Source organism: Xiphophorus maculatus, chromosome 10, assembly GCF_002775205.1.
Source record: "Xiphophorus maculatus strain JP 163 A chromosome 10, X_maculatus-5.0-male, whole genome shotgun sequence".
Taxonomy (NCBI): domain Eukaryota; kingdom Metazoa; phylum Chordata; class Actinopteri; order Cyprinodontiformes; family Poeciliidae; genus Xiphophorus; species Xiphophorus maculatus.
The window spans coordinates 12,539,551-12,558,148 of record NC_036452.1 but is presented as its reverse complement, the minus strand read 5'-3'; the positions used below and the strand labels follow the sequence as shown (position 1 = coordinate 12,558,148).

Here is an 18,598-nt window from a genome sequence, read left to right as displayed (position 1 = left end):
TGCATTAAAAATCCTGAATGTTTTTTTTCTTGCCAGTCATACTAATCACAAGATACACCTGAATTACATCACTTTTTGAACATTGTAGCTGTATAACATTTGAATTCACTTCTTAAACTTAATTAAGTTTCACCAAAATTGATTAACTGTAGCATGATTAATTATATATATATATATATATATATATATATATATATATATATATATATATATATATATATATAGATTTACAGGGTTGTAGTTTTAAAAGCTTTTCTGTTAGGTCTCCATACCAGCAGGTGGCAGTGTGGAATTTTGCTGGGTTTGTAGTGGTCGTGACATCACATCCGTAACCGTATCAACATGGACGCCACTCTGGAAACAAGTGAAGAAAATGGGTTTTATGACAGAAATGCAGCCGCCAAACTACATGAGCGAATCGAGAAACGTCAGCAGGTGTTGGCAGAAGACGTTGAACGAAGAAAAGAGGCGAGACAGAGCCAATCGGTGGCTGAGGAGAAGAGTGAGTATTTTGTGAGCAGTTTTAACGCGGAGCGGGCGGGTATCCAGGAGCTTCTTTCCGACTGTTCTGGAGCTGACCGACCCACTGTGACCCAGAAACTGGAAGAGGCCACGGCCAAGATGACGCAGCTACAGAAATTTCTGAACGACAGCATGATATTTCTGAGCCAGTACCAAATAAGAGTAGCTCAGGGCGCTCTGCAGAAGCTCCAGGCATCTCTGAATGAGACCAGAGAGGAGGCCCTGCCCAAGAAAAAGTTCACATTTAGATCGAGAACCAAAGCTGCGGAGAAGGTCTCTGATTCTCCTCCTCCTCCTTCATCTGAGACTGTGAGTTCAGGTGTCACTAAAGTGGAGGAAGCCGCAATCTCAGAGCAGACTGGCTTCTCCAACATCAGCAACGAGTCTCTAACAAAGACATCAGAGGAGATCCAAAGCAGAGATGTGCTGCTGACTCACCTGACCAACTGCAAGGTTCGTCTGTATGGTTCTCCCAGCACCCTGCACCTGAAACACATCACAGCCTGTGAGGTTCTCTGTGGACCTGTAGCTACCTCTGTGTTCGTGGATCACTGTAGCAACAGTGTCCTAGGCTTCGCCTGCCAGCAGCTGAGGACCCACAACACCACCGACACCCAGGTGTACCTGCACGTCACCAGCCGGGCCATCATCGAGGACTGCCGAGGGGTGAGCTTTGCCCCGTTCTGCTGGTCTTATCCCACCCTGGACCAGGATTTTACTGCATCTGGCCTGGACCAGGACAGAAACAACTGGAGCCAGGTGGACGACTTCAACTGGCTGGCTGCTGGGACGCCGTCCCCAAACTGGACTGTTATTCCAGAAGCAGACAGAAAAACCACCTGGGACCCTTAAAATTGAATGTTTTAAGATGTTCTCCAAGTTCACATGTTCAATTAAATTAAGTGCTATTAAAAAGCCCACCTGATTATTGTCATAGATCCACTCAGTTTTGGGTGATGCACTTAAATGTAATTTATGTAAACATTTAATCTTTAAAATAAAGTTTCTTGCATGTTATTTGTACTTCTTATTACTCTAAAACCCATGTGATCCTTTATCTACTTGTTTAAAAAAAAAGTCAAATTTTAGTTTGTTTCTTTACAGTCGGCATTGGTCACTGCTATTAGTGTATGTAGATTTATGATATTTAAAAGTTTCCATGTTTAAAAGCAGAAAATATTCCATCATTTCGTTCTTACGGTTTAAAGTTGTCTTAATGTCATACCAAATAAATTACTGCAGTGACTTTCAGATTATAATAATGCACTCATTTGAGTTTAGAAATCTGTATAAGATGTAAGTTTCACTTTTTGAACTGAATTTCTAAAATAAATTAATGTGATAATCTAACTTATTAAATGCAGTAGTAATACTGGTTTGAACAGTGTTTCCTGTTGATATCCTCTGAAAAAAATAAATTCAATAACAAACAATAATGGTGAAGCATATTTTTAAATGTTAAAGCAGATTAAACCATCACTTAAAAGTGGATGAAATCACTTACAGCAGCCCAGTATATTTGCTGTTGAAAATACGTTTTTAACATTGCGTCTCTCTCTAGTTAACATAGCAAAAATGCTTGTAAACGCAACAATCAGTGTGGGTCATGAGTCACTGCCACTTGTTGTTTTAGGTCAGAAACACAAAGGTTTGGGAACCAACGGGTTAAAATTTAATCCTGTTCATTTCAGTACAGTCACAGTAGCTGACAATGGAGAGAAAAAAGTCCCTGTAGGTGTTCAAATCTTTTCTCTCTAAGTAATATTTTGTGAAACAATTGGCTATTCTGTCTAAATTTTGTGCTGACAAGCGGTGAGGCTTAAAAAGTGTTAGCGTGCAGTGTTTGTGTGGAGTGTTCAGGAACACTAACCTAATTACCTGAGCACCCAGTGATCTGATAATCCTATCAACAACACTGATCCGTTAAAAGTCGGAGCCAAGTTGTTTTTAAAAGCACTTTTAAAATAATTTTTAATATATCAGTATGTTAATATGTGAATTTCTACTATATTTGTTACTGATAGTACTCAGGTGCAAAACAGGCTGGTACATTTGTAAACTCTAAAATATATAAAAATGTAATCATTACTTGAGCTTTTAACATGGTCCAAAATGCCAAACATGTCTGCCTTATGATCAGACAGATATTTTACATTGTTTCACAGACAGATTTTTGTAGAATGTGTCTCTGATTTTAAGTAGTGGCAGACTTAGGTTGGGTAAAAATATAATTTTAAAACTAAATTGACAAATTTGTTGCTGTCTGACTCTTGTTTTTTGAGCATTTATACATAAAAACTTTTGTTCCCTTAAAGCTGCAAATAAATAATACATAAATCAAATGACTTGCTGTATCCATTTCAAATAAAAGAGAAATTCAACTAACAAGTACGGGGCCAAACTTTCTTTAATTAAATGAACAAATCAATAAAAGAACAGTAGATTTAATAATGAGGTACTACAAGAGCATGTGGGAATACAAACATTTCAAGAAAATAGCTCATCTTTTATAAAATGACTAGACTGAAAGGTGTTGCTTTCACTCAACACTCTTTATTTCTCATTTCATCCCATTTATGCAATGGGGGTTTTTCAAAGCCTCACCTTACCACTTTCAAGTATACTTTTTGTCGCTTCCAAATAACTCAATCTTTTTTTCATCTGACCATAACAAAGTAAAAATAAAACATGAATAAAACTTGTGCAACCAGGTCTTATTTTAAAGCATCAAGTAACTGTCACTTTCTTGTCCTTATTGAGAGGATTTAAGCACATGACATGAGCTGTAGAATGGCAATATAGTAAATTACATTTCATAAAATTCAGTTAAAAGTACTTTAATAATTGCACATGAAAATTTAATATCAATTGATTGTACAATACATATTATTTCTACTATAAGGGTTAAAATGTATGAGACCCACAATGCAGAAAATAGCAATTATTATATGGATTGTTATATCCTAAACCCAGAGGACAGTAGTAGTAGAAAACGACAGCCCTTTTCCACCCAAAGCTTGTGTTGTAGTACAATAAATGTAGCATTATTTAATTGTAAAGTGGGTACATTCATCATGACTTCCCTAAACCCAAGTATAGTAGTAGTGCAACTTTTGTGTCAGTGTTGCATAGAGTGTCAGAAAATGGGTGAGGTTAAGATGTGTTGCATGTGACACTTCATGCACCAGACTGGAATAGTTTAACTTAAAATGTGTCTAACTTATTTTTGCAACTGTAAATAGGTGAGGTAAGGTGCACCTGAAGACTGACATTGTTGCACGTTCTCTTTTGTAAAATACATCAATCTCATTAGATTGCGGGTGACTGTGAACATCAAGACCCTTTGATCTAAACCTCTCCATTGTGGCTCTTATGATGTGTTTAAGGCCCTTGTCGTGCTGGAAGGTGAACCTTTTAGTTTAGTCTCAAGTCTTTGCAGCCGCCAACATGTTTTGTTCCAGGATTGTCTTTCTTTCAGCTCCATCCAGCTGAATAAAGCTTAAGAATAGCACTCCCAGAGCATGAAGCTGCCACACCATGGCTTACATGTTGAGTTCAAGACGATGTGCAGTCTTAATTTTAATATTTTAAATTCTCCTAGAGTGTTATTGTAACTAGTTAGTGGCAAATAATCCTAGAGGTCAACCTTGAAGATGAGATGGTTGGTGGGATGAGTAATATATAGCCCTGATGCCCAAACTCACTATCTGAAAAATGCATCTTGGAGCAGGCTTTGACGCTGAAACATCCAAGACTGCGGGACTGCACAACTGTTAATATATTGCCTGAAAATAGGTTGACTGGTCATGAAAAGACTTAGTTGCCACAAAATTGACTTGCAGTGACTCTTACACTGAAGCCATTGATGTGTGAACCTGATGTGTTTAAGCGAGCCTCTTTGTTTTAATGAAAACATGGACCCTAAACCCATTCATAAACATACTCCAGTTGTATCACTTCTGTTGTGTTCGTGATCTTTGTGAGTCTCCCGGCTCCTGCTGTGCTCCATCAAGGTTGACATAACCACGTGAACACTCAAACCAATTATGGCCCCTGGCAGCAGCTTATGATCAGGTTCATCTTGTGTGTGGGGGGGATTTCTGCTCTGTTAATTGGATCAGGTTGCTTACAGAAGCTTAGCATGACGTACAGCAACTTTGAGTTTAATCATTAGCTTCTTCAGCAATCCTCCGCGTCTCTGGGAGAACGCTGCATCAGGATTAGCCTCACCTGTTTGTTTAGAAAAGAAAAAAACCCACCCAATTTTGGTGAGGTTGGGCTTTATGAGCTTATTTTTGTCTGGCACAATGGGAAAGGAGATGGTTTTGAAAAAATAAGACTGTGAGGTCTGGCTGAATTACCTTACCTTTGTTTCTTTGCTGTGGGATGGATTCTACATTGAGTTGATTCTCATGTCTGTCAACTATCTTGAGGAAATCCTGATAAACAAGCATCAAGGAAGCAAGAACCCCAGGTTGGCTTATTAAGGAACATTTCTAACATTTAAGTAGAGTGTGGAAACCTTAAATCTCCTGCAACCGTACACCATTTGGCTCTCTTCTTCAGTAGCAAGGACACAAAGGGCACAAAGGACTTTACACAATGGCTTTGTTGGTAGTCAAGTTTGATTTGAAGAAGCGAGTGAAGCTTGCTCAGACGGTCTGGTTTATGTACTGGTTTGCTGTACTGGCTGGTATTCTTGTGCTCAGCTTGGGCCTATTCTTCAAGATTGAGCTGCGAAAGCGCTCAGAACTTATGGACAACAATGAAAGCCACTTCTTGCCCAACGTGCTCATAGCTATGGGTCTTATAGCTTGTGGTATCAATGCCTTCGGAGGCAAAGTTTGCTATGACTCCTTGGACCCTACAAAGTTTGCAAAATGGAAACCAATGTTAAAGACCTTTTTGGTTTTCTGCATGGGGTTCAATGCCCTCCTTATTGTCACATCCCTGCTATGCTTTATAATGAGGATCCCTTTGCAGTTCACCCTGGCTGAGGGTCTGAAGAATGGCATGAAATACTACAAGGACACGGACACGCCAGGACGCTGCTACATGAAGAGGACCCTGGACCTGATGCAGATGGAGTTTCGTTGCTGTGGGAATGATAACTACAGGGATTGGTTTGAAATTCAGTGGGTCAGCAATCGATACCTGGACTTCAGCGCAAAGGAAGTCAAAGAGTGAGTGTAAAGAGTTAAACTCCTAAATTAGCTCTGTATTAGCCTTAATGTACAAGCTCAAATCCTGCAGAGTCGATAGTATTTGGGATTGTTTATGTTGAGTTGGGTATAAGCGGATTTACAGCTGGGATAGGTCAGATCACAGGCATTCATCAGCTCCCAATACTAATAATACACATCTGGGCAGTGCTGGCAGCCGGGAAGGACCAGTCGGGGTTGTTAAAGTGAAAGTTTTCAAAAATATACATTTTAAGATGATACTTGCAAGATTTTAATATGTGTTGTAACAGTCCAGCAATATATGATTGGTTTGTCTCAATCACCCTTTATTAACAAATGAGAAAGGGAGAGTTTTGAAACCTGGGGCATAATTAGTGTTTAATCTACAGGATTACATGTCCTTCAAGAATCAGTGTCCTCTCCAATCTGCAAAGACCTGACAGCAGCTGCCCAAGAATAGCACTGCTCAACGTCAGACTTTAACATCGACAGGAAGGAGAGCAAGAGGCACATTTGTTTTATTGTTTAACGTCACCTAATTTCCCACAGACCTTTTGAATGGTCAAAGTTATCATGATCCCATTAGAGACCTTTATTACTTTTCAAATCCTGTCACTGTAAATAGCATATTTGTAGTAACCAGAGATAGGCAGAGTAGGCAAAAAATGTATTCAAGGAAGAGTAGAGCTACTTCAACATGAGTACAAAGTAGTCATCCAATAAATTACTCAAGTAATAGCGAAAAGGTATTTTGTAGAAAGTCTACTTAAGAGTTGGGTGAATGATCATAACATCTGATTTAATATTTAAATATGATGTAGTCAGACAGGAAAATGTAAACTTAGGTATAAATTCTTATATTTTAAAAACATGAGAAGGGGTGAGTTTTAATAAGTTTATATTTCCACCCACTCTTTTGAATATTTATTGTTTGCATTGCTGTAATTTTAATTGTAACTTGACGTCCTCAAGAAATACAAAAAAAGGTAAAATAGAACAATAACAAATCAATAACATAATTACAAAATAAATTTTGGCAGATGAAACACTTATTTATTTACTTATTTTTTTTTTACCTAATACTCAGTTTAATATAACTTGTAAGTATGTACTTGTCTCTTGTACATCTTTGGGTAAATGTATTTGCTCCTCATTCAGTGAAGTAACTCCAGATTGATACAGTTACCAGACATTTTATCCAGGTAAAAATTGCTTTATGTCATAACAATATAACTCAAGTTAAGGTGAAAAGTATGGTGCTCTCAAACTACCTGGAAGTACTTTATTTTTTCACTTGAGTAAATGTAACTAGTTACTAGCGACCTCTGGTAGCTTTATCTGAATTAAAAACTTTCTTTATATGCACTATAGATTTCCTTTAACTCTGGGGAGCTCTTACTAAAGTGCGATTTGGGGCATGATTGTTTGCGTGCAATTAGAATGTGGAAGTTTCTGTAAATAACTGATGCTTTGTGATCCAATTTCACTTGGCTTTCCATTGACCTACTACTATCAGTCACAGATGAGATCAGCTTCTGAGAATGATCTCTGACCCAGATTTACTCATTTAGCTGACTGCTTTGCAATTCATTGCAGCTATTTATCTATCTGCATGCTATCTGGGACACTATGAGTAGCAGGAGTTTTTTTCCACAAATTTGATCTCTAGTTCTTCAAACCATGCACATGGTAAACACAATAATAAATATTATGGAGCAACGTGAAAAATGACTATCAAATTCAAAGATATTTCATTTCAATTACCTTGGTAAAATATATTTTTGAATAGGGACTGTGAAGTCTCCGTTTTTAGATAGTTTTTTTGTTGTTGTTGTTTTAGACTACATCATGTAGCCCTCAAAAGCTTAACACTTTCATTGACCTCAAAACATTGTGTTCTCTATTATAGGAAATAAACCTCTCATGTTCATATCCTGAATAAACAAAGGTTCCCCTCTTTGCAATTCCCTACTTATGTAGTTTTGATCGCTCATACCCAAAAACGTCAGGTACGACATGTCGTCAGAGTCAAATGACTGAACTGAGGTTAAGAACCAAAATAAATGCAAATAACTCTGGATAATTTATTTACTTTACAAATGTGTGCATCCATTTTGCAACTCTTCCATTTACCACAAGCAAACTAATCATTTTATAGTAATATTCTGAAACCATTGTTTATTTAGTTTTTGTGGATGCATGTTATACCTTTGGACTTTTAGCTATTTAATAATTGACTTTTTGGAGCTGTCTGGCAAGTTTGTTTTGACCGTGCATCATTATGTGCCAACCAGAGACAAGTTTTGTACCCACTTTTACAACTGAGGACCTAAAGTAATGTCTGCAATTTAACATGGTTTGCCACATGAAGATGTGGTTTTATAACTCCCAATAAATAATTCCTACCAGCAAAAGGTCCCTTCTGAGTAATTTTGAATTGATCAGTGATAATCAACAAGATTTTACAGTATATGATCAATTTCAGTAGAATATTACCAAAGGTTTTCAGATAATATATCTAAGATTTAAGTATCTTTATGATTGGTAGTGACATGAAAATATTCATCCACAATCAAAAACAAAGTACCTGGTTATGACAGATACCAAATAAAAGGAGAAATGGACAAAAACATAATACATCTGTATGAATTGGTGAAAGGATGAATTAACCCAAAGCTGGTTGTGTGACCCAAGTAAGTAATTTCCGAAATGGTCTTTTTCCTTTTTGCTACTTCATTTCTTTGGTCTTTTGGATTGTTTTGTATCTGACACACTGGTGTCACATCTGATATCTGATACACACTGGTGCCACCTACTGCGCAACATATTGTACAGACAATGTCACAAGTTGTACCCAGGTTACATGTGTAACCTGAAAATGTACAAAATTAGGGTATGATTGGCAATTATTGGACTAGAAAGATGTTTTCTTTAAGTCAAGGAAGTTTATTACACTTTTGTAAAAGTTTCTGTCTGTATTTTTTCCTCCCACACTGAAAGAAAGAATGGAAAGTTCTTGAGCTTTTTCCTCATTTCACGTTCACCTTTGTTTTGCCCTCTTAGTCGAATCGGGAGCAACGTGGATGGACAGTATTTGATGGACGGAGTCCCGTTCAGCTGCTGCAACCCCAGCTCCCCCAGACCCTGCATCCAATACCAGATGACCAACAACTCCGCTCACTACAGCTATGACCACTACACCGAGGAGCTGAACGTGTGGAGACGTGGCTGTCGGGACGCCTTGCTGTCTTATTACGGAGGCATAATGAATACCATCGGAGCTCTAGTGTTGCTGGTCACTATGCTGGAGGTTAGCACTGCCAAAATACAAAATTTTAAATAATTTGATAATTTTGTCACGTTGGTGTTTTTTTATATTACTGATTTTTCTGGAATTTACTAGGAGAGACTAAACTGAGTCTTGGTTTGTTTGTTTCACAGAGTTATTTATATTTTTAAAAGAAATAAGTCTTCACGAATGAGAAATTTAAAAAGATTAGTTGCACACAACACATAGATTGAATTATGTAAAATGGGGGAAAAGAAGGACATTGATTATTATTGTTAATAGATTAGTAGATATAAATAAGCATATATTGATAGAAGGCTGTTCTACAATCAGTTAAATAACCTGTTAATTATAAACAATTACAATTATGTAAACTTTATGTTGTAAGTTTATGTATAGAGTAGAATATACTTTATTGAAATTGCTTACTTTTTTATTATTAAGATTATACAGTTAAATATGGGGCATTCATAGATAGCATAGACTGTATATCCTGGAGGATGAGTGAAATAAAAATAAGATTTAGTTGCTTGTCCTCCATAAAATATATATGAATATATTTTAGTAAATTGTTTCACTTAAAGCATTTGTAGATCTAGGTGTCATCTGCAAAGCTATGACAGTAGATGTGTGCAGAGTCTCCGTCCTCCTGAATAAAGACATTTGCTCTAATTGGTCAGCTTTGCTGGCCTAAACAGAGGCTACCATCACAAAGCAATAAGGCTTCATTTCAAATTTCTAGACTCAATTTCACTGAGTCGTTACAAGGAAACTGCCTACAGTCATGCAAGATAGATTATATAGAAAAAACAAAAGATGACATATGCTTATTAAAACTTTATTGAGCACAATAAATTCAAATTTACAATATATTTATTTATTAAAAGTAAAGAATGTAAGTATTTCTAATGACTTGGTAAATACTTTGCTGGGTTAGTCCTATTGAATTCTAGAAATCAGGCATTATCCATAAGGAGTGTTTCAAGTAGTTCTGAGCTTTTCCTTTTCTTTAGTTTGTAGCAAGATTGTCATAAAAACAAGTTATGTTTATTATATTCAAACACACTACATCTGAATCATGTGAATAGATATTTAGCTTGGCTTTTTTGTATTTTTTTCAACTCTGGGAAGAGACTCGTTTGAGGAATTTGAAACACAGCTACGCGAAACACAACACGCTGTAGGCTTAAGTTATGGTTTCTGATGCTTTTCGCTATGGTCTCTCATGATCGCGCACAACTCGACAGCCTGATACAAGTCATGCAGTTGAAACGGTTGAATACTGTACAGTCCAAATGCATAAGCGTTCCAGATGGCTATTTCTACAAGCATCCATGCGATCAATCAATGCAAGTAGTCTTTTCCAACCTTAACAGAATGAGGATTAATGAAAGTGAAAGTCCTAAATGTGGTCTGTTTTGAATTCAGGACGCGTTGCTTCAAAAGTGTTTGCTGCATGGATTAAAAAGCTTTCAGTAAAAGTACCACAGCCAAATTTAAGACCATGTGGACTATGGGTTTTCCACTCTCAGCTCCTTTTTTAGAAGAAAGCTATTTTATAAATTATTGTGGAAACAGTCTGTAATTTAGCTATTGTTGCTCCATGTTTCATTTATAACTAATTTATAAACATAGAGAATAAAACAGTGACCAAACATAGAGTTGTGTCACTCACCTCTTGATATAGAGCCATTCACTGAAAACACAGACTGTTTTAATTATTTAAGTTAATTGTAACGACTGACAACACAACATTTAAGATTAAACTGTTACAACAGAGCAATAAAAAAAGCAAAAAACAGTCAGCGCATAATGGACTTGTGAACGCTCCACAGCCTGATTCAGGAGGGTTTGAGTGACTATAAAAATGACAGTGTCATCTACTTATAAGTATGTTTCAGCTATAGGTTCTCCCAACCCAACCTTATTTAAAATAACAGAAAACACAAAGGAAAACGTAAAGGAACTACCAGCCGAAGAACAGCCCTGTGAAGAAAGGACATCGTAAGGAAAGAGAGAAAAGATTTTAGCAATTTGGACACCAGAGGCATTGATCCACTTGATATTTTTGTCATTTGTTTCCTTCTTCCTGTTCTTCTCCTGCTTCCAAAACACCTTTATCCAATTTACCTTGATATTGCTTCTTCTGGCCTCGCTAGTAATACCAACCTGCAAACTTTGTAATCTTTAGCAGTCATATACACTGTTAGACCTTTTATTGTAATTTTACAGTAACTTACTGGCAACACTGTTGCCAGTAAGTTACTGTAATTACCATTCTACAGTACCCTTACTGGCAACAGTGTTGCCAGTAAGTTACTGTAATTACCATTCTACAGTACCTTTACTGTTATGATATTTCACAGTTAATTTTTACTGTGAGTGTGCTTTACAGTTATAACTGCATTACTGTAAATGTAGTTTCTAGTATAATACAGTAATTGTATTTTATAGTAAAGCTGGTCTACTGTAAACTTGTTTCACAACATAATGTCAGAGTTTTACTGTAAATTAACGTTTACATTTCTTTAAGATAAGAATATTTTACCATAAACCGAAAAATTTCATAAAAGAAATTTTAGTCCAAGTACTGTGAATAACAGGTATTTATTTTCAGCAGATTTGTAGAAATAAAATCCATTTACATATTCGCAATGTCATAAAAAACAATGTCACAATACAATATAATGTGCTGTAAAACAACAAAACCATAGAACACATTTCCTACATCAGAAGAACTTTTATTCCATTTGTCAAACAAAATCAGTGGGATCCATCTTGTGGAAGCTGAACTGTAAAGAATAAGACAGACAATGTGGGAGGTCATGAGATGGTCAGGAAGTCATCTACATTTTCAAATCGACAGGAAGTTGACAAATTAAGCTGAAGTGACAATGTTCACATGCATAAAATCTTTGTCATAAAGCAGCATTAAGTTGATAATTTGTTTAAAAAAAATCAATTGGACTGAAGTGATAATAGAAGCTGCATAAAGAATGAGCAGGACTGGCTTCACTTCAGGTTTTTGGATTGTTTATGGCAAAAGCAGTCAGTCTTCAGTAATTCAAAAGATTGCGTACTACAAATGTCCCCAAGGGGACAATGAAGTACAACAATCTTTTTAGTCATTTTGTTGGTGCTGACGGATTACTGCAAAGGTGTGCCTAATAAACTGAAAACTGCATAGTATAAAAATACACCACACTTAAACGACTACACACTTATACATTTCTGTGATTTATTAAGAGATGCAGCGACATCCACTTTTTACCACGGACACAGAAAAGATGCAGGCTACTCTAAAGGGCTATTGTGTAGGAATCACATGCCATTTATAAATAATCATTAAAATCATATTAAAAAGGCTAAAGTAAAGTCAGAGCATGCAAGATAGGAGGAAAAGACAACAAAATAATAAACATTTACATTTGGTAAAATACTTACCTAGTTGGAAGTCCTCCATTCAAATTCAGCAAGTTGTTGGAAGAAGGTGGTGATCTGGGAGTTGACACTGACTACTTTCCTCTTGACAAGACTTCCCGTCTTGCGGCTTGTACCGACTTTGGCTGTGCATTTGGTACCAACATCTGGATTGATCCTCACAAAGAATCTTTTAACAGAAATAAAATATATTAATTGTATTTTTTAATGAAGACGTACAATACAGCAATCAGCTATGGTTCTTCATCATCAGTCAAACTGTCATTAAATTTAATTCATAAATGGCTTGGTGTAGAGTACTTGCCATTGTATCATCTCCAGCGTGGTGGATGCTGACTCCTAATACTCCAGATTGAAGACATAATATGACCCAAAAAAGACAGCAAGGACACTGGCAAAGTCATGTAGTTGCTCAGGCTGGAAAAATACCTTCTCCTCCATACTGACCATCCACCGGGTTGCAGACATCGAGCTATTTCCTAAAATAGACAAACCCTTGTCAGGCTAACGCTAGTGAGTAAAAGTACAGACTACCATAACAATTACATACATTGCTACGAAAAAATTATAGTGATAGAAAATATTCCTCTTACCAAGCATGATTACCCTTGGTGTAGTGGGTAAGGTCATTTCCATTTCAACAGACATCTTGGTGGAAGATACCTTTAAAACATAAAAGGAATACTCTCTTAAATATGAATTACTGGTAGTAATTTATATTTAAAGGGCCAGTTCACCCAGATTACAACAGGTTTTTGAGAACCTCATCCCGGAGACTAGACTAGACTTTACCCCTACATCCTGCTACCACTCTGAAACAGCGGATGTGAATGACAGTTTGTGGGGCTAAATGCATTTTTTAAAGCATTACATTCCACAAGTGTTCAGTCTGACTTCTGCTATGGCGGTGACTCCGGTGCATGTGGGACCTGAATGCAGAAAATGTTCTGAAGGAAGCAGGACATTGCTCTATTCCACATGCAAACCGATAATTAGCTGTGTGTTGATGTTTCTTCACGACTACAAAATTCAGTAAATTCTGAAGTACAAATGCTGCAGAATTTACACCTGTACATAGTTGCACCTGTTAGTACTGACTTAACTTTAAATTTGCAGGAGCATGGTTTAAACATGTGAACAGTCCTTATATGTAACCAGGGTTGGAAATTAACTTTTTTGTCCACCTGCCACTGTGGCTGAACAAACTCAAAAAATAACAGAAACTACTTTAATTTTTTTCACCTTTGTCCTCATTTACAGACTCTTATACACTATGTTGGAGATGTAATGGTACTTTAGCAGGCTAACCAGCTGTAGCAAGCTCAAAGTTATAGATTAGGTTAGCTGCTCCTCTACATTTCCAGACTATTTTGTGGATTCAAATATGTTTGAAGAGCTTTTTACCTGTTGTCTTGTCTTTTGAAGAGATGAAGCTATGTTAGCAGTCAGCAGGACAGAACTGCACAGCCACTTGGAGGGAAAAAGCTTGGGAGTTAAAACAAAAATCATCTGAAGAAAAGAAAAAAAAAGAACAATGTTAGAAATTCATCCTTGCTGACCTACGTAGCTAATCTGCACTTTTAACATTTGCAAGATCGTGGTTTAAACAAATGAACAGTCATTAGATGTAAAAAAAAAAAGAGAAGGGGGGGATCAATTATCAGTTAAGGTTATATTGTTCCACAAAGGATGTAACAACAATGCTAATAGACACTCAGCACTGAGCTCATCTCAACCTAAAGCCGCCCGAGGAAGATTAAGCGGCAAAAGTCAAGCTAAAACCTTCAACGGTAAAATTAGCACCTTAGCTAACGTTAATTCCGAACCAGCTCAAAAAATAACAACATCATATTTTCCTTTCTTTCACCTCATTTACAGACACGTAACTTATAACGTTGCAATATGCCAGTTATATAAAACACCAGAGTTAGTAACGTAAAGATAACGTTATTTTACCAGGCTAACCAGCACAAACCAGCTCATGCTATAATGCTAAGTTATAGCATGATGCTATAAGCTACGTTAACTCCATCTAAAATGTACATTTCCAGACTAGGTTTTGGCTTCAAACAGTTTTCTAAGAAGTGGTTTTTTACCTGTCTTGAAGAGCTGAAGCAGTGTGAGCCCACAGCACGGAGACAGAGCTGCACTTGGAGAGAAAAAGCTTCGGAGTTTAAAACAAACGTCATCAGAAAACAGTCGGAAGCGAAGCCACGCTTGATGACGTAGCTAGATAAACTGCATGTTAATGTTAGCTAGGATGTGAAAAAAACAAAAGTACATGCTCTCTTTCTGCCTTAAAAATATGTTAACCACTAAAGGAGTAAAAATACAGAAACAGGGAACCACGATGAAGCAGCTATGATGACCGTTGGAAATCAAATATAATTCTTACTGTATATTATAAGTACAGTACCACTACTGTAATGTGTAAACAGTAAATTACTGCAACTTCAAAACATACAGTAAGTTACTGTAATACTATGTACTATACCCATAATGCAATGCAAACTACAATAACTACTTGTAAAGATGTCTTATGGTAGGGTGACCAAACGTACGTATGTCCCGGGACATGTCCGTATTTCACGTCCTGTCCCGGGCGTCCCGGGTTTTTTTTTTAGAAAGTGAGGAAATGTCCTGTTTTTTAAATTACCTTCATTGGACCATTATATTTACAGGCACTAGGGCACTGCGCACGGCCCTGCGTGTGACGTAATCCCTGAGCCGTGTCAGTGCGGGCAGCCCTGTTCTTAATCAGAAGATAGATAGCGTGGCTGTCAGTACGCCAACAACATACGAAAGCGCAAATGTATGTTTACCTACTATTTACAAAAGAGTTTCCCTCGCTACAACGTGTCCTGGTTTTCCCAACTGAAAATATGGTCACCCTATTTATGGTAGTTTTACTGGGCATTTTGTGGTATTTAACTGTAAAAAATACAGCAAAGGCTAACAGTGTATGATGACCGTTGGGAATCAAATATAATTCTTACTGTATATTATAAGTACAGTACCACTACTGTAATGTGTAAACAGTAAATTACTGCAAATTCAAAACATACAGTAAGTTACTGTAATACTATGTACTATACCCATGATGCAATGCAAATTACAATAACTACTTGTAAAGATGTCTTATGGTAGTTTTACTGGGCATTTTGTGGTATTTAGCTGTAGAAAATACAGCAAAGGATAACAGTGAAGTAATGGGTCAATCTGCGGGAGATTGAGTTCCAAAACCTGAAACGTCATCTTCAAAACTAATGTCTCCAAAAACTTTTAGAGATTACAGATGGTGTCAACAATTGTTTCTAAAAGTTCCTCCAAAACTAAATGTATTTGATTCATACAGGCTTTGTTGTTTGCTTTGCCTCAGTTCAGTTTCATAATAACACATCTGACTTAGCAGTGACTGGTGCCGGCTGGGAGAAATAGTCTTTCTTGGTTGTCAATGAGAAACTGCATCAAGTAGTGGATTACACATATGTTAACTCATTATATTCATATTTGCCATCTTGCTACAGTCACACTCATATTTAAACTCAACTGGTACTCTTGACCCTCTGCAGGTTGCTGTGACCATCGGCCTGCAGTACGTTGACACCTCCCTGTCCACGCTGGCCAACCCGGAGGACATGGAGAGCGAGAGCGAGGGCTTCCTCCTGGAGAAGACAGTGAAGGAGACATTCACTGACATCATGGCTAAAATGAAAACCATGGGGAAAGGGGCAAAGGTGGAGGAAGGGGGTGAGGAGGGCGTCGCTACTGTCAGCTGAACAAACTCCAGCCACCTGCAGAAACTGTGAAAACTTCCACCTGAAGTGGAGATGACAAGAGGACATTTTCTACCAGACTTTATTTTCCAGCTCCACCAACTCACCCAATCTGATAAAAACAAAGTGATTTAAGCTTTCGAAATAAATTGATTTTTTAAAATTTCTGCAGTATAATTTCACATTGATAATGTTATTTTAAAAAATATGTTTTTAACGTCAATACAGTCAGAGAACATTTTAAAGATAACAGTTTTTAACAAACAATGGCAGAGTTTTTGGTGCCACCGCTGCTACTGAATTACTTTAACTTCAGATTTCCAAGTTGAGCCATGTATACATTTTCTAATTGTTCTGAATTTTAACTTGAACTTTTAAAGAATAGATGGCTTTACAGTGCAGTAAAGCACTATGTTTTGTCATCCATCAGTCTTCATCAACAGTCCTGTGTTTTCTCTTATGCTTCTCCACCTTCAGCTCCAATCATAGCTTTTCTGTATAATGTAGCTCTGGAAACTAAGAGAGCCATCAAAGAAGACTGATTTTGTATGTGGTGAATCATTTCTGTGTTGATATGGGCATATGTTATAGCTCAATGTCCTGCTGAAAGACCCAGTGGCAACCCATTTCCAGTCTCTGGCTGAAGCCAGCATATTGTTTCATAAGGCATTTCAAAGAGTTCATGATGCAGTGAACTTCAACAAGGTTCCAGGGGCTTTTGGAAGACATAGCAGCCCACGGCCTCACAGATCCTATACTGAACTTTGACAGGCTTTTAGGAGATGTCCCTTGTATTTATTATTATTTATTGTTTCAAAATAGATCCACTTGGAGCACCTGTTGCAAGAAACCTCCCTCTTGGTCTCATCTGACCAAGGCACCCACTTTCATTTAAAGTTACAGATTAGCATGATCTGCTTTTTTACACAATATTAGGACTTTTTCTTGGGATGCCTCTTAAACAACAAGTTGGCATGTTGCGAGCTCTGCATCTCTTTAAGAATGGGCTTTAGAGATTTTAATTTAGGCTCTAATTTTGGGTAAATTTAGGTAAGTATCTATTTTCTTGTAGCTATTTCCTGATTTAAGGGGATCTACACACATCTGCTTTGCTTTACTGGCATGTTCTCTTGTCTTTCCCATTTGAAGAGTGCCTAAGAGAAATGGGTCACCGTGTCACATCACAATCCCAGGCAAGCAGCAGGTTATGTATTACTAGTTATTCATTTTTTAAAAACTCGGTTCGACTTTAAAAAGCAAGTATTCGTAAAAATGATTTGATTTCATTTATTTTTAAAGGGGTTGTTAGTTTCATTTTTCTACTTCTGAAGGTTGCATGTTTCTAAATTTCTTCGGTGATAGTCTATGCTACTGCAATGACATATTAATAAATCTTGAGGTTTTTTTGACGTCTTTACCAGGATGGCCAACAAATGTGTCCGCATCTGTACATGATAACTTTCCTACAATTGAACTGGTTCATTCTTGAATGAATTAATCAGTACACGTAAGAATATAAAAGATAGAAACCTCCCACTGGGTTTCCGTTCTATTGCAAAACTCATTATCCAACTTTGCTTAACAGTTTATATCTAAACACATTCATGGTTTGGCTTTTTAGTTTTATCTCCATCCAAATGCACAGAGTTGTAATAAAAAAAATAAAAATTCTATAACATTATGACAGACAAAAAAAAAAACATACCCACCAACCCATAGCTTGCCCTTCCAAAGATACTCATACTCTAGACCACATTTAAAACCTGGATAGGCTCCTCACGTGGAGAAAAAAATCTGAATTAAGTGAATAATTTGTGAATGTTTGGGCAGCGAAGGATGAGAATCAGGAGTTGTGCCCTGAAGTGAAGCATTTTAGAGTGAATTGGCAGCTAAAATTTGGCCTCCTGACCCCTGTCCTGTATCTATTTATTGAAACATACAGTATGTATGTATGCTTGCATGTATGTATGTATATTGTAACAACTGGATCTTTGTAAATAGTGTAGAAAATATTCTACTTTTTTTTTTTAAAAAGAGATACATATTGTACTTAAGTTAAATATTGAATTCTATGTTAAATTTGCTTTTTTTTCCCCCCAAGGGATATTTTTGACTTTGTGTGTTTATGTAGATAAACCAAGAACATGTAAATGAATAAAGGATTTTAGAGATATGATCTGACTGTAAAACAACAGCTTGGTGTTTTGTCCCGACCTTGAAAGTGCAGAGACCTGAAACGGTCAGGGAAGCCATACTGCAAGTGCCCCAGGGTTCCTGATTAAGGCAATAGGATAAGGGTAATTATGGTATTACTGCTTTCACATGGACATGGGATGACTTTTCACATGTCTTGTGTCAGAGCATGAGAGTGTCCTAAAGCGTAAACA

General features: G+C 37.0%; 2 protein-coding genes across 2 annotated transcripts; both read left to right on the top strand.

Annotated features, from left to right (window-relative positions):
• The first annotated feature begins 322 nt into the window (after nt 1–322).
• On the top strand, nt 323–2,769 carry tbcc (tubulin folding cofactor C). The gene has a single exon (XM_005794813.3). The coding sequence runs from the start codon at nt 343–345 to the stop codon at nt 1,372–1,374; it is 1,032 nt and encodes a 343-aa protein (XP_005794870.1). The 5' UTR covers nt 323–342; the 3' UTR covers nt 1,375–2,769.
• Nucleotides 2,770–4,708: 1,939 nt separating this feature from the next.
• Nucleotides 4,709–18,385, top strand: prph2 (peripherin 2). Its single transcript, XM_023340464.1, has 3 exons — nt 4,709–5,705; nt 8,769–9,015; nt 16,008–18,385. The coding sequence occupies exons 1-3, from the start codon at nt 5,125–5,127 to the stop codon at nt 16,212–16,214; spliced, it is 1,035 nt and encodes a 344-aa protein (XP_023196232.1). The 5' UTR covers nt 4,709–5,124; the 3' UTR covers nt 16,215–18,385.
• Nucleotides 18,386–18,598: the final 213 nt, after the last annotated feature.

What these genes read in the sequence shown, in the direction of transcription:
- tbcc (XM_005794813.3), top strand. Translation starts at nt 343, where the DNA reads ATGGACGCCACTCTGGAAACAAGTGAAGAAAATGGGTTTTATGACAGA.
- prph2 (XM_023340464.1), top strand. Translation starts at nt 5,125, where the DNA reads ATGGCTTTGTTGGTAGTCAAGTTTGATTTGAAGAAGCGAGTGAAGCTT. An exon ending in AGCGCAAAGGAAGTCAAAGA is followed by an intron (nt 5,706 to 8,768) that starts GTGAGTGTAAAG and finishes TTGCCCTCTTAG; the next exon opens with TCGAATCGGGAGCAACGTGG. An exon ending in TGCTGGTCACTATGCTGGAG is followed by an intron (nt 9,016 to 16,007) that starts GTTAGCACTGCC and finishes GACCCTCTGCAG; the next exon opens with GTTGCTGTGACCATCGGCCT.